Consider the following 15,717-nt stretch of genomic DNA (forward strand, 5'->3'; position numbering starts at 1 on the left):
GTGTGCTTACAGACATTGGAGATGGCAGTTACACCAAGAAACAGATGGTGTTTGGAATGGTGACGGCCCTGGATCTCCTGAACTTCATTACCCGAAAGGACAAGAGCCAGCAACAAAGAGTTGCTTCACCAAGAGGCTCTGTTGCCTCAGATGAATCTGAAATAAGCCACTGACGGTTTTTCAAAATGACAAGGCTAAGATTTTAATTGACTAATCCTTGGTCCCATACGCTTGATTGCATCCAAAATGACGTCAAAGGAATCTGTGGTTCAGGATGATCTGACTAAAGAACAAAGTTTAATTAAAATAAGCAGTTATATTGAGATAACATTACAGCACAACACTGGGGGGGATGGTGAGGGGGTTAATATATGGGTCTTATTGCACAGATTTTATAAGACTTGTCTCTTGCTGTTTTCATGGTTAATTAACACCTTCTCCCACTTCATGAGGCACATGATTATGGCTGGGGCTGGAGCCAGCCTTCTCCCACATTTCACCCCTGGCTGGGGGAAACCCCTGCTGATTGGTTGCCTTCCCCAATCGCCACCCTTCTGAGGAAGAGCAGCCAATCAGATCTGCTGCAGGCAGAGTTTCTCTTTCCCTCCCTTCAGGGACAGACCCCTTTCTTACAGGAAGGGAGAAGGGAGCAAGCAGGACCCAGCAGGTTAGGCCAGCTCTGCTTCCTTTCACTCCAGTGAACAATGGGATGGCTCCTCTGCTCCTCCCCCATCTGCCCTCCATCCCTGCTACACCTGGCCTGGGAAGGAGAAGAGGCAACCCTGCAGCAGCCCCCACACCAGGGCCTGGGAGAGAGGAGTGAAGACTCTCAGGAGCTATAGAAAGAGCAGAGGTGAGGTTGGTGGGGCTGAATTGATGTGGGGGCTCAGGGAATGGGCAGAACCGATGCAGGAGCTGCCAGGGGGCAGGATTGATATGGGAGTTGAAGGGCAGGATTATTTGCTGAACAAGGGTTGTGCAGATGGGGAGGGGAAAGCTCCTGCAGCAAAGGCCAAAATCCCCTTACCCAGGACCTTTTGGGGGAGTGGCCAGCACTAATTGTCACCTAGACACACTGGGGATGGACAGGGGGATCCCCAAACTGAAAAGACAGCCCAAAAACACAATGTAATCTTTTCTTTTAAAAAAAAAATCATGATTTTGGGGCCAATTAATTATTTTTGGTTTCCGATGTGATTTTTGAAGCTTTGGAGTCCATTCCAAGAGCTGTTAGCAGAGCTCAGAACAGGCACACCGAAGGAACTAAGTGCACAGCAAGAGAAGAGTAAACAAATGAAATCACTTTTGCAGCCCAGTTTAGGGAAATAGGCACAATTGCTTCAGGCATGTGCTGTGGGCAGTTTGAGAGAGGAGCAACTACTTTCAGTTTTAGCTTTTCCTAAGCGACAAGTCTGTGTTTTTAATCGAATCCGGTATGTACAAGGTTTTTGATAAATGATAAAGTATTTATGGTTAGGAATGGTGTCTGCTGCTTTTTGTTTGCTGAGTTATTCGCAATACATCAAGTCTTTTGCAAGTATTTGGGTAAGTGTTTGTTCACGTCTGGTTTTTGGCCAGAAAAGCAGACCACCCCAATAAACTGTCCTCTTACTAGAGCTAGACCTGGAAATCTCAGGAGAAGCTTTGCAGACTCAGGAAGTTCAGACAGTTTGGGAAGGTCTCCACACCAAACCCAAGCTGTTCACTATCACTAAGGGAAAACCATTGAGCGGGGACGGGAGCGGAGAGGAGGGGGAACAACAAAAAGTGATAAAGTCTCTCTCCCTAAACCAGAGAGGGAATCCTGAAGAACAATGTTTGTTACCTGGATGGAGACTTAGGGCTTGTCTTCATCTACAGCGGTGTAGTTAATCCACCTCCCCGACAGGCAGTAGCCATATTTTCCACACCCGTGAGTGACGTGGTTATACCGACATAAATTGATAGCATAGATCTTACCCTTACTGAACTGAAGGAACCTCGCCTTTGATTTCAGAGAAGACAGAATCAGGCCCTTGCTGGTGGATTTTTTTTTTAAATTCATCCAGAGAATAGTTTCATAAATTGAGAGAAAAAAAATCAACAAATTAATCACATGAACAAGAACTTTTCAGTAGGAAAGAGTGCGGCTGGCTGTATGCGTGTGCGTGTGAGAGAGAGATGACATTTTCCATTTGCTGTTTGTCCAGCAGCACACGAGGTTCTGATAGCTGCAAGAAATTGTCTGTGTTATATATATATGAAGAAAAAGCATTGTATTTTATATGACTGTGTACTCGAACAAAAACAAATGCAATATTTAAAACAAAATATAGTTAATTATTTATTTGAGAGGGTTTTGCCCCTTTCGGACAAGATCTGAAACAGAGCTCAGAGGCCTGAGTCATTTGTGGTCATTAAAGAATCCATGGAATGTTTTGCAGGAGTAATGGGGGGATTGTTAACTCTGTGTGTTGGCCATATTCCAATGTGTGTAATTAAATGTCTCCCTGCAGCGTACAGTAGTCTTTCTGTTCTGTCCTAAACTGCTGAAGTGTTGCTGTGTACTATTTGACATATGTCACATTCCACCCTAGAGGAAGTTGCATTCCAGCAGAGGGGGTAATGATACCTGTATCTTAACCATGTTTCTGGAGTGACTTAAGCATGAACTTTAAGCATGGGATCAATAGTTAAAGTTAAGATTATTATTATTATTTTTATTATTTGTATTACCATAGGGCATAGGAGCCCAAGTCATGCTGCTTAAATCGATGCAGGATTGGGTTCATAGTTTGTAAAATATTTTGGGATCCTTCTGAGTAGGATCTGAGAAAGATTCTTTATAAAAGTCATTCTCACTCATGCCTAACTCAAGGCCAAGTGTGTGCTGCCTGAAGCAAACTACCTACAATCAGTAGCAAGGCACCTTGGTTTCTGAGTAGCTGGTTTCATTTATTTACAAAAGGAATATTCTCTGAAATGATTCAGAGCCATGAGATTGTTATCCTTTGAAAGCTGGTGTCTTTATTACCATTACCCTTGTCCTCCATGCCCTCTTCCCACCTGTTTGTTACAACCACATCTTGTTTGGTTTTAGACTGTAAAACCCCAAGGGCAGGTGCCATGACCTTGATCATACGATCATGAATAATCAGAATCGCAATACATTTTCTAAGGCAGACTACAAATTCTGGGGTAGACACAGGTAAGTTTAAAATAAAGGATTATATGAAATATGAAAATGAACAAATACACCCCGAACAAAATTCCTCGTGCTATTTGCTTTTATATTACATTTACTTTACTCTGTACATTTTCACTTTGGTGCAGATTTTTGTAGTGACAAAGCAAAACTGTTTTGTAGACATTATGAGTGGGGAAGAAGGTGGCTTAAATCAGGCAGCCGGGTGGGGATTTTATTTGCTGGGACAGCATGTGAGGAATTTGGGATTGTGTGATAGAACCATAATGACAATACTTAGCTCTTATACAGTACGGCTTATCTGTAGCTCTCAAAGGGCTTTACAAAGGAGCTGAAATATCATTGTCCCTCACATGCAAAAAGACTGCAAGGTTAAACAAATACAGTGGGTAGAGCAAACAAAAAACAGCAATTAGCTATTTCAGCCTTTGCCTCAGCTACCCCTCCCCATGCACTTGGGGCCAATATACTGCAATTATGTAGCTGAACAACAAAACCTGTGACCTAACAGGTCTTTCTTTCTATTTCCTCTCCCCCCTCTGACAGACAGATTTTTTTTTTTTTTTGGTAATACAGTAAAGTCTCTCCCTCTCCTGCTGTTTATAGCCACAAGTGCTTTGTATAACCCTTGTTTGCAGTGCTGTTGTAGCTGTGTTGGTCCTAGGATATTAGAGAGACAAGGTGGGTGAGGTAATATCTTGTATTGGACCAAGTTCTGTTGCTGAAAGCAATGAGGTTTTCAGCTACACAGAGCTCTTCTTCTGTGTAGCTGGTCAGCTTGTCTCTCCCACCAAGGGAAGCTGGTCCAATAAAAGACATTACCTCACCCACCATGTCTGTCTTGTATAACCCTCCTCACTCTGCCACCCTTCTCTTGGGCAGGGTTCCTTTACCTTCCAATCTTTTGAGAAGATGAAGGTTTTGCAGGTGAGCTGGGAATGAGGGTTGGTCTGAGTGGTTATTGGATGATTTCAGAAGTGTGTGGCAGCTGGGGGATGGGACTGGAGCACAAGTCAGGAGGACTATGAACAAGTTTGACAGCTGAAAGGGGATTTTGTTAGTAATGTTGCCAGGTGTATTTTTCTTTTCTTTTTCCCACCGCTAGGCTAAATTTGGAGACCGTGTCAGGATTATGGCTAAAAACTAACCAGGACATTTATTTTCACAATGACTGGGAGAGTCCAATCTTGCAAACAAACACTTGAGTATTTGTGTCATTTCACTAGGAGGAATCACAGTGAAGTTATAGGAAGAACATGTATAACTGTTTGCAACGTCAGGCCTAAATTCACTCCTTCAATGGGCCCACTCCTACAAATACCCTTGCTTGCAAATGCCCTCTGAGGCACGGCTGGGATGACTCAAGCCACCTGCATTTACCATAGCTCAGTAAACTAGAGGATCACATGCTTCCTTGCTCATTTAGGCTAAGTGTTGGGTGTTATCTGACTTGTGAAGTGCAAAGTGCTTTTTAGGTTTAAGGGGTGCACCTGAGAAGGGAAGACAGAAGCTTAGTTGGGCTGCCCCAAGAAACTGGCACTGTAGCTGTGGAAGTTGAGGCCGGAAGAGTTGTGGCACTAATGAATTAGAAAAGAATGGGCAAAGCTTGTCCCAGCTAATAGACTCCACAGAAACAATAGACATTTGTCAGGAGCCCGTCGAAAATGGTTGGCTGAACAGAAATCCGAGAGGGAGGGGGAAGCTCCAAGGAGATTAGGATGGGAATAAAATTGACAGGGATGGGGGACCTTGCTATGGTGGGGGGGGGTAAATGGGGGTTGCACATAATCCCTGGCAGGGAAGAGATTGGGAGTGAAGGGGGAGCATGGAGGGAAAGGGAGCAAACAGATCTCCTGCCATGGGGACAAAAGGTGGGGAATGTTCACAGTCTCTGCAATGGGGGGAAAGAATATGGCAACCTGAGGTGGGGGGGGAGTTGCAGGGACTCCCAGTTAGAGGAGGATGTGAGCTTGGGGTGGGGGTGGGGAATGAAGGGATGTCAGGAGCCCCTAGAATGGGCCATGCGCTTGGCCTACAGTAGCTACTAGCTGTGCGACGCCTGAGTTCATTATTCCCCAGTGTTGGATGCATTTCAGAAGTGTGGTACATTCATAGCTTTTGAATCATTTCTGTATGCTTGTGGATGGAAAACCATATACAAATATACACTATATTTACTGCGCTTAGCAGGCTATCAGTCTAATGGGCTTTTCAGTACACTCAGTCAAAGTTTAAAGCGGGGTGGGGGAAGGGTAGGATTGCACCACAATCTGGAATAGACTTCACAAATGTACAGATCACCAAGGGAGATATAGACTAAACTGAAGCCATTAGCAAGATAAAAATCTTTTTGACCACTCCCAGCCCAGGCTTTCCCCCCCTGTTTCTACTGCATCAAGGCTCAGAGAGCCATTGCATATAAATAGATAACCTTGCAGCTGAACTGGTATGGTTATGCTGGGAGAAAAATCAAAAGGCTGATCACCATTCCTGGGCCAAACAATCTGTCACATTTGGCATGAAGACTATCCAGGTAATTAAAACTGTTTTATATTTTAGAGCACAGTCACATATTTGATGTAAAAAAGGATTCCTTCTACTATTCTGAAATATAAATCACAAGCAGTTAATTAAATTAGAGCGACCATTTTCCAGGAGTGTATGGTAGCTGGGGAATGGGTCTGGAGATCAGGTCAGGAGACATGGGATATCTTAAAGAAAAATGGACTGATTTGAGCAGAAAATTCATCCCTATGTAACTATTAACTAACAATTTTTTGGAATGTTGTATCTTTATGGAAAATTGGTCTTGGCAACCAAACCCGATTTTAGTTTTTGCTAGGCTTATGAGTTTGGTTGACAAAGGGGACTGCACCGATGTCATACACTTAGATTTTTTTGACTTAGTACTGCACAGCATTCTGATTAAAAGCTTAGCACGAGACAATAGTAATAAAGCACACGTTAAAAGGATTAAGAACAGGCTAGCTGACAGATCTCAAAAAGTAGTTGTCAATGGGAAATCACCGTCTAATGGAAGTGTTTCTAGTCAGTTTCTGCAGGGATCGGTTCTAAATCTGGTGCCATTTTTATCAGTGATCTGGAAGCAAATGTAAAATCACTGCAGAGAAAATTTGTGGATGAAACAAACATTGGCTGAATGGTAAATAATGATGAGGACAAGGAAGCAATATTGCCACTGGCAAGCATTCCGAAATTGGAAGATTGGCTTAAAAATCATGAGAATTTTTAAAAATAATCCCTTTTGAGTTCTTGTTATTTGCCTTTTGGTTTCAGAGCCTTTAAAGTTTCATTTGGGGAATGTTTTTCAAGCTTCTCTCCACAACGATGAATCCTAGAGAATTTCATTAAAAAAAAAAAAAAACCTGAAATTCTTGTGCATTCACATAACTCTAGGAGCTGGGGCTTTAAGAAACACACGAAATATCACAAGACTCATGCTAAATCAGGAGAGTGCTTGTCAGCACTTGGTAAGCTGGGCTCATTCAAACAAAATGCCTTTAATATGGCCTGCATTTGGCCTACAGAATGGGGGACTGTATCCTGGCAAGCAGTGATTCTGTAAAGGATTTAGTGTCAGAAAGACCAAGCAACTGAACATGAACACCCAGTGTGATGCTGTGGCTAAAAGAGGTAATAGAATATCAGGGTTGGAAGGGACCTCAGGAGGTCATCTAGTCCAACCCCCTGCTCAAAGCAGGACCGCTCCACAATTTTTGCCTCAGATCCCTAAATGGCCCCCTAAAGGATTGAACTCACAACCCTGGGCTTAGCAGGCCAATGCTCAAACCAAACACTGGCGCAGTGGGTAAGATCAGAGAGGTGATTTGACCTCTGTATATGGCCTTGGTGAGACTGCTACTAGAATATTGTGTATAGTTCTGGTGTCCATGTTTTACAAAGGATGATGAAAACTTGGAGAGGAGAAGAGCCACAAAATGATTTGAGAGCTGGAAAACATGCCTTACATCAGGAGACTTAGAGCTCAGCATGTTTTGTTTATCATAAAGAAGATCAGGAGGTGACTTGATTACAGGGTATAAGTACTTTCACCGAGACAAAGTACTAGGTACTTCAGGGCTCTTTAATTCTAGTAGATAAAGGCATAACAAGAACCAATGACTAGAAGCTGAAGCCAGACCAAAACCATTCTAATCAGAACAACAGTGACGGTGATCAACCACGGAAACAAACAGAGCTGATGCTAGGCATAAGCAGACTAAGCAATATCTTAGAGGCCTGAAAGCTCAGTGGGGCCCCCATTTGCTTTTTATTGCAAGAACTTGCCTGCTTTAGTATCAGGGGGATGGGGGGGAGATGTTCCTGTTTATGGACCCCAGGGGGCTAGCATCAGCTCTGGGAACAAACTTCAAATCAAGACTGGATGCCTTTCTAGAAGATCTACTTTAGCCAAAACACAAGTGATTGGACACAGTACAGGGGGAATGAGATGAAATTCTATGGCCTGTGCTGTACAGAAGGTCAGAGTAGGTGATCTAATTGTCTCTCCTGGCCTGAAAAAAATCTACAGATCTTGTAACACTACACTTTATTGAAGCAGGCAGTGTCATGCAGATTAAAAATGACCAAACCAGCTTTTATAAATAGACTTAAAATTTAATATTTAAATGTTCTCATCCTTAAAGCACTTTGTGAATTATATCACTCCTCTGAAGTAGGAAAGTAAATTTTATCTCCTCTTTATAGATGGGGAAATTGAGGCAGAGATTAAGTAATTTGCCCAAGGTTACAGAGTGTAAGTGGCAAAGCCAACATTTGTTCTCAGGGTCCCTGGCTCGCAGTACAATGATCAGTCCATTACAACATACTAACTGTGTTTGAGTCCACTTGAGGAGAAACCCAGAACTGGAATGCTGGCCTTGCCGGGTAAGTAAAGGAAGAACTAATTTAAGCTTTCTGGTGCAGGGGGCTTTGTTTTGTTCTGTGTTTTGTACAGCAGCTAGCGTAGTTGGCCTAGGGGCCTGAGGTGCTACTGCTATACAAATTATCATTATAGTAGGTTTCAGAGTAGCAGCCGTGTTAGTCTGTATCTGTAAAAAGAACAGGAGTACTTGTGGCACCTTAGAGACTAACTAACACATTTATTAGAGCATAAGCTTTCGTGGGCTGCAGCCCACTTCATCGGATGCATAGAATGGAACATATAGTAAGAAGATAGATATATACAGACAGAGAAGGTGGAAGTTGCCATACCAACTGTAAGAGGCTAATTAATTAAGATGAGCTATTATCAGCAGGAGAAAAAAACTTTTGGAGTGATAATCAATATGGCCCATTTAGACAGTTGACAAGAAGGTGTGCGGATACTTAACATGGGGAAATAGATTCAATAATAATACAGCTGACCAGTGAGTAACTATTTCATGGGAATGTGACCATTTGATTTCAGTACCACAGTTTCACACAGAACGCTTACATTTACAATGGTATAATTGACTCAGGTGTCTGAGCCAGCAATTACTGCTATATCTCTTTGCCTCTCTCTCTCTCTTTTTTTAAATAGAGAAAATGAAGCCTGAACACTTGCTTTGCCTGTTGCTGAGCTGCTTTCCGCTACCCGAAGCTGCCTGTAAACCCTTGAAACCAGACTGCACTCTTGTCAAATGTAGCCCATGCCCTGACCAACACACAGCGGTGACTTCGGCGAATACCTGCTGTGCTCCATGTGCCCCTGCATGTTCCTGTCCAGATTACCAGCAATTTGAATGCGCCATGCAAGGCTATAAGGATGGAAACGTCCCTGTGGGGAAATCTTTCCACATAGACTTTGCCACCCAACTCTGCACCTGTGTTTCTACAGGGAATATCTCCTGCACTTCAGTTTGTCCCACGGTTTCACCTACGTGCAAGGAGACCGGAAGCCCTCCTGATGGCTGTCCCCAGTGTGTATGTCCCATTGACAATGACAGAATCGTAATTGCTGGCAGCACCATCCCCAGGGTCAGTGAGATTTGTGTATGTCCCCCTGAAGGAGGCAAACTACTTTGCACCCCAACCACACCTCAGCCCACTACAGTCTAACAATGAATAGGCTCTGTTCTCCAAGTAAGCTAAGTATTGCAGGAGGGCCAAGCTTTTTGTTATTAGACTATAAGAGAACTTCTAAAATAACTTTGGGCACCCTTATGGAAAATCCTATAGAACGTACAAGAAAATTATTATTATTTTTTGCTATTGGTGTTTGAAACTGTCCTATAAAATGGAATAGTGACTTATAGTCTTGCTGTGGAATTACATAGGGCTAAAAAAGAAAACAAAACTATACAAAGGCATGCCATTCTCTATTAAATCTTGAAACCAGCTCCAAACATTTATAGTAAGGTTATTATTTTCTGTTATGACCTATAGGCATTCTCCGTGATGGTGTCCAGGAAAGTTTGAGTGACTGCTGATAGATCATAAATGTGTAAAAAAAAGCAACTATTTATATATTTATAAGATGACTCTGTGTGTGTGTGTGTATGGACGGACAGACGGACGGATTGCAATGCTTTTCATTAAGACACATTCCAAGCCTGTTTTCAGTTGCTTAACTTTGCCAAACTTTAAGCATTTGGGTTAAAATTTTCTAGACCAGCTGTCAGCCTCAGGCCTCATATAATTTTTAATCTTCAGCATAAATGTTTCAGCCCAGTCTCAGAATGAGACGAGGGGCAAACGGTGTATTTTCCCATGTTAAAAATCGTCTTATAATGGTCTGAGAAGCTTGTACACCTCCATACTTTGGAACATGGGGTTGCCATTTGGCAGAGGGATCACCCTGATGTAAGAGCTGCGCCTTTTGCCTTCTTCCATGAAAATCTGCCCCAATCTGGCCAAGTTATGAGCCTCTGACAATCTCAGTTTGCAGATGATAGTTAGATTCTTTGAAGATTTCGGTCTGTGCTGAGCACGCTTCAGCATGGTCTGCAGGTGCTCTCTGAAATTGCTGTTCCAAGGCTGTGGTTCCAGGGACCAGGACTGAGACCAGGGACAGTTTCCGATGAAGTGAACTGTAGCTCTCGAAAGCTTATGCTCAAATAAATTGGTTAGTCTCTAAGGTGCCACAAGTCCTCCTTTCCTTGTACCATAGGGAAGCTGAACTAAGGGTCCATGGGTACCCTTCGTTCTGTCATTTCCCAGTGTTTGATGGTGCCACCTTATCATTCTTTGTGTTTTCTATATAAATTTCCCTTCGTTTGCCCTGTGCCCATGTACAGAAATAAAGTATCAGTTTCCATCCATTACTGTATACCTCCTGGCAACACAAATGACTGTTGGGTCTGCTGCAGCAAGCTTACTACAAGAAATGTCTCTCCAAATACGAGCACAGTTATCCTACGTCCACCTCTGCCCTGCTTCCAACTACAAGAAAAAGGTCACAGCATAATTTTATTTTATATATATAAACATGACCGTACGCCACCTTCAGCAGGGAATGAGCTGCAGGGAAATTTGTAATTGTTTCTTCTTTGAGTCCCAATAAAAGCAATTTTAATGTTCATTTTCAGAATACTTGTAAATCATTATTCATTAGCCCTTATTACTGGTGGACAGACAATTTTCTTTAGATAACACACAGGACTTAACCTGAACCTCTGGCTAAAGCACACCGAGGAGGTTCTAAAATGGTGTGTTCTTCTTTCCTCCCTAATCTTTTTCCATGTCCCTCTCCATTTCCATGTCTGATCCCAGCTGAAATCTTGACGTCATGTGCGAGGCTGCTGTTCTTACAGTGTTTCTGACCTAACCAGCCCCACGAGACAGCTAGTCAAACTCCATACTAGCAAGAATAGCTATTCATACAAGATTTCCAGGAAGATAGTTTCAGATATGCTTCAAACAAGCACCTGCCTATTACAATACATCAAAGTGAACCCTCAAGGTCTTTTGAGGTTCACCTATCCATGAAGGGAGTTGAGTAGACGAATGGGACAAGATGGAGTGGAGGGAGTGGGTGTTATTGCCAATTGTGTTACTGACTCAGTTGTTTGCAGTGTTGTTGGAGACTTGTTGGTCTGAGGACACCAGAGACTGGGTGGGTGACGTATTATCTTTTATTGGACCAACTTCTGTTGGTGAAAGAGACAAGCTTTCAAGCTACACAGTGTACCTTTGGGGATGTTATCCTTAGAGGTATCGACAAATTTTAGGTGCCCAACCCAAGACATGTTGGGCCTAATAGCTCCAGCTTCCATTACTTTCAGGTGGAGATGTATGTATTCAGCACCACTGTAAATCAGGACCCTTGTGCATCTCAAGCTCGTTACACCAAAAGTAGGGCATCTACTGTTGAACACAGAGGCCTTTCTCTCTCTGTGCCTCAGGTGTCCCATGTGGAAAAATGGGGATACTCACTTTTGGTGAAAATGAGGATATGATTGTGGGAATGCCAGAGTGCAAGGTGGACTTTGTATTTAACTCTGAAGGCAGTTGAGGCGAGTGGTTGTTTTTTTTGTCGAGCCGTGAGTGCTATAGGCTAGGTCTAGTTCCTGTGAAACTGTTGTCACCTGTGGCCACATGCCTGCCCCAATTGGTCATCAATTTCATTGTCTCAGTGGAATGCAGGTGTATTCCAAGGTTCAGGTCACAAAAAGACTATCTCCCTGAGATAACCAAGACTAAGAACAACCATAGCCCGTGTCTACACTTCAAAGTTAGGGCTACTTGCGTTGATCTATTTGTGCATATGGCTATACTCAAATTTTTCTCTGGCCAATGTAAGTGCCCTGTTATAGCAATGCAGTTACCCCCACCCCAAATGGTGTAGAACCATTGCCCACCTACGGAGGGGTGGGAGTGGTTTTGCTCGGTCTCAAATTTGATGGCATGGGTACAGCAAGAATTTAGATAGTCTAAGGACCTGCTAGTATTTTGGAGTCAGCGTCTCCCCTATTAACCAGTATGGGGGGTGTCTATCCCTACTGAGATTTACTCAGTCCCTGATAACCTCCCTCCCCCATCACCTAGAGTACCATGCTCACCCTCTTGTACAGTACAAGCAGAACCACTATTCTCCCACCCCACCCCCCTTGGAGTATGTTGACACTCAAATCTCAGTCTAGGGTTCCCTATTTACTCACATCACGCCCCCTCCTCCACTGAGGTACTGGAGGAGGCTAGACTTTAAGAGACATCAACATGGCAAGAGCACAGAGGCTTGTCACCACCTGTACCCTATGCCCTTCCCCCAGGGGCCTTGTTGGGATCCAGGGACATTCTATCATCAACAAGGTCGTCACAGCACCAGAGGGAGCAGAGAAGAGCGCATGTGTCTCCACCACCTCTCGCACCACCAATGCCAGAGGAGGAGACCTTCGAGGCATAGGTGCTGACTCTGTGGGTGCTCCAGCGGCAGGCAGTTTCCCCCCTTACCCCCAGCACCTCCCATCCATTGGCAGCCCTGCCGATCAACTCCTCCCCCTCCCTCCTAGTGCCCATCGCAATCAGCTGTTCCACGGTGCGCAGGAGGTGTTGGGGGGAGGAGCAGGGTGCACTTGGGGGAGAGGGGTGAAACTGGGAGGGAAGAGGCGGGACGGGGGTGGGAGTTTGGGGGAAAGGGGCAGGTGGGGGGTGGGGCTTGGGGGGGTACAGGGGGTTGGGGCCCAGAGGAAGCCAGCGCCTGTGCTTTGAGGAGCAAGAATCAAGAGCAGACAAGGAGATGACCCCCTCTTACTAATACTTCCTCCTTATCACTTGATGAAGTGGTGATGACTCCACTACCTTCCCTAGCAGCTGACTTCAAGCAGTTCCAGGAACTGATGAGTCCCTTGGAGGCGGTGCAGGAGTCTCACCAATCATGAGGATTGCCAGGCCAATTAATGATGCTCTTAAGGAACCTGTTAAGACCATTTGGCAAATCCCAGCTATTGCACTGCCTGCCTAAAAAGTATTATGGCCCTACCAGGGAATTGGAATGTCGATTTTTCTCTCCCAGTGCTTGATTGGCTGTTAGTGGGAGGCTGTCAATGACTGGGGCAGAGGGTGTCTGCTTAAAAGTGTTCATGGGAATAAGGGATGGGAGTTTTGAAACTTACCTTTCTCTTGAGACTGTAAATTCAATGGTGCATCTGTCTGTTTTTAATCAGCAGCTTCTAGCATGGCAGCCTTGAGAGGTGCTTCTTCCACATACCCAGAATGCCTGACCCTGCTGAGGAGGGGGACCCGTTCAGAAAGAGCCTGCAAGACCGTGCTGCACCAGGACCACAAAACGGCTTAGTGGTTCAACATGGCAGACAGCATGGAGAAGGAATGCAAAGGCCCAGGCCAAGGAGCCGGAAGTGCACCAGGAATTAAGAAGTCTCCTCAGGCAGCCAATCCAAATGCTGCAGATGCTGGTTGACATACAAGTCTAAAAAAAAAAAAATAAAATAAAAAAAAAATCATCCTTTGCAGTCCTCGAAGTACTCCGTTATCACTGTTTCCTGCATGCACCCACACACACACATACGCCTCCCCCCACCCCACGCCCCCCAACACAGGGCATCACTGGCCTCATCCTTACCTCTAGTGCTCCACATCAGGAGCTAGCAAGGAAAACCACAGCTTTACATACACATGCTGACCTCTGACAACTGCAGTTGGTGTATGTAGTCTGTTATGGTTACACATTTGTGCACTCAAATGGACAGAAATGTTTATTCCTGTTCCAATTTTAAAGTGCCCACCTCTTTGATTTATGGTAAAAAGTTGTAGAACATTGCCTGGGTTTTTTTGCACATTGTTTTGCCCACGCAATACATTTTTATTTTTGGAGAATAAAATTATCTTTAGTAGCCCATGCCACATATTGAAGAATGCACAGCTGTACTCAAGGCAAACAGTACGTATAAATGTACAGCAAGCACCACATAATTCATAACTTCAGGAAGACACCCTGTCATATTTATAAATGTACAGCCAGCACTACACACTTCTTAGCATTACCCAAAGCTGGAGGTCCAGAGAACATGACTGTGGCTGACCTTTAAAATGTTCTTCGAAAGCCACCCTCAGGCTCAGAGCTTGTAATAACCCTTGTGTCTGACTGTTCAAAGATACCAGACAACTGCTTCATCTCCACACGGGCATCCATTTTTCCCTTTGTGCTCAGAGATATTATGCAGTGCACAACAGGCTGCTATAACCCCGGGGATATTTTTCTCACTGAGAAGCCAAACATTCCTCCAGGCTACCAAAAGCACATTTAACCGTCATTCTGCTCCTCTGGAGCTGGGAACTGAATCGTGCTTTGCTGCTGTCAAGGTGGCCAGTGAACGGCTTCATGAGCCAGGAAACAGGGCGTAGCCTGCGTCCTCCAGAAACACTATCAGCATTTCAATATTGCCAATGGTACTCTGCCGGTTGGGAAAGAAGGTTCGTGTTTATTGCTTTCTGAACAGTCTTGTGGTCATGTGAGTGTCATCTATCAGCCCATGCTGATCTCGGCAAAGCATCCATGGTGATCCTTCAGCGCTTACCTAACCATAGAAAAGTAGCCTTTTCTTTTGATGTACTCTGTGGCCCGGGGGCTGGTGCCAAATAGGCATATGCAGCATGCCCTCTATTGCCCCATTGCAGTTTGGGAACTCCATTGCTGCAAATCCATCCACTATGTCCTGCACATTGCCTAGAATCACAGTCCTGCGTGGCCCTGCACTCTTGCATGGCAGTGGCCCCTACTGTGGTTTTTGCAAGTCTAACATGATTGCTCATGGACTGGTAGGAATACATCCGATGAAGTGAGCTGTAGCTCACGAAAGCTGATGCTCAAATAAATTGGTTAGTCTCTAAGGTGCCATTAGTACTCCTGTTCTTTTTGCGAATACAGACTAACACGGCTGCTACTCTGAAACCAGTCTGGTGGTGTTGCAAGCTTCCGAACTGCAATCACTACTCACTTCTCCATTGTCAGTACAGCTCTCATTTTGGTGCCCCTGTGCTGGAGTAAGCTCAGCACACAGGTCCAGCAGTGTGACCTTGCACATCCAGAAGTTATGCAGCCACTGCTCATTCCCCCCAAACCTACATTACAGTGAAATCGCACCAGTGCTCATTTCTAAGGGCCAGAATCAGCGTTCCATCATCATCAGCTGCTCTCTGAAGGCCACCAACAACCTTGAATTGTTTTCGCTATGTCCCTTGGTGAACTGTCCTCAAAAAAACCATCATGTCCCCTGTTGTTGTGGGTCTGCAAATACAGGAGACTCATGGGGCCTGTATTTTTAACATCCATGAGATTAATGCAGAGCTCTGTGAACTCCATGCTTCTGTCAGGGATAGCAGACGCAAAAGAGTGCTGCACGGGTTTGTGGGATTTTTTTAAAAAAAGGCATTAAAGGTATGGGATATGGATGGCATTATGGAATGCAGAAAGTTGCATGCTGGGAACTTGACCCCCTACTCCCAGGGATCTCTGGGAGGGTCATTTCTGTCTCACAACACCTGGTGAAAATTTCCCCAAAGGCTTTGTGCCAGAAAGTGGCATGTGGCACACTGGGATACCTACCCATGGTGCATTGCACTTTGCATTG

General features: G+C 44.5%; 1 protein-coding gene and 1 long non-coding RNA gene across 3 annotated transcripts in view; both read left to right on the plus strand.

Annotated features, from left to right (window-relative positions):
• LOC125643177 (cystathionine beta-synthase-like) overlaps window positions 1–2,499 on the plus strand; it is a 51,914-nt gene extending 49,415 nt beyond the window's left edge. The window contains exon 15 of the mRNA XM_048865438.2: window positions 13–2,499. Coding sequence (XP_048721395.2) covers window positions 13–173 — 161 coding nt within the window. The 3' untranslated portion in view covers window positions 174–2,499. The remainder of the gene's footprint in view (window positions 1–12) is intronic.
• A 3,032-nt stretch (window positions 2,500–5,531) lies between these two features.
• LOC125643183 (uncharacterized) lies at window positions 5,532–13,686 on the plus strand. 2 transcript variants are annotated; one of them, XR_012669989.1, is made up of 3 exons: window positions 5,544–5,717; window positions 8,730–9,271; window positions 13,294–13,686. It is a non-coding gene; the product is annotated as an uncharacterized LOC125643183 (long non-coding RNA). The 2 variants fall into 2 exon arrangements; XR_007358620.2 differs by lacking the exon at window positions 13,294–13,686 and having other exon boundaries at window positions 5,532–5,717; window positions 8,730–10,709.
• The last annotated feature ends 2,031 nt before the right edge of the window (window positions 13,687–15,717 follow it).

The sequence above is a fragment of the Caretta caretta genome, chromosome 1 (genome assembly GCF_965140235.1).
Source record: "Caretta caretta isolate rCarCar2 chromosome 1, rCarCar1.hap1, whole genome shotgun sequence".
Classification (NCBI taxonomy): Eukaryota; Metazoa; Chordata; order Testudines; family Cheloniidae; genus Caretta; species Caretta caretta.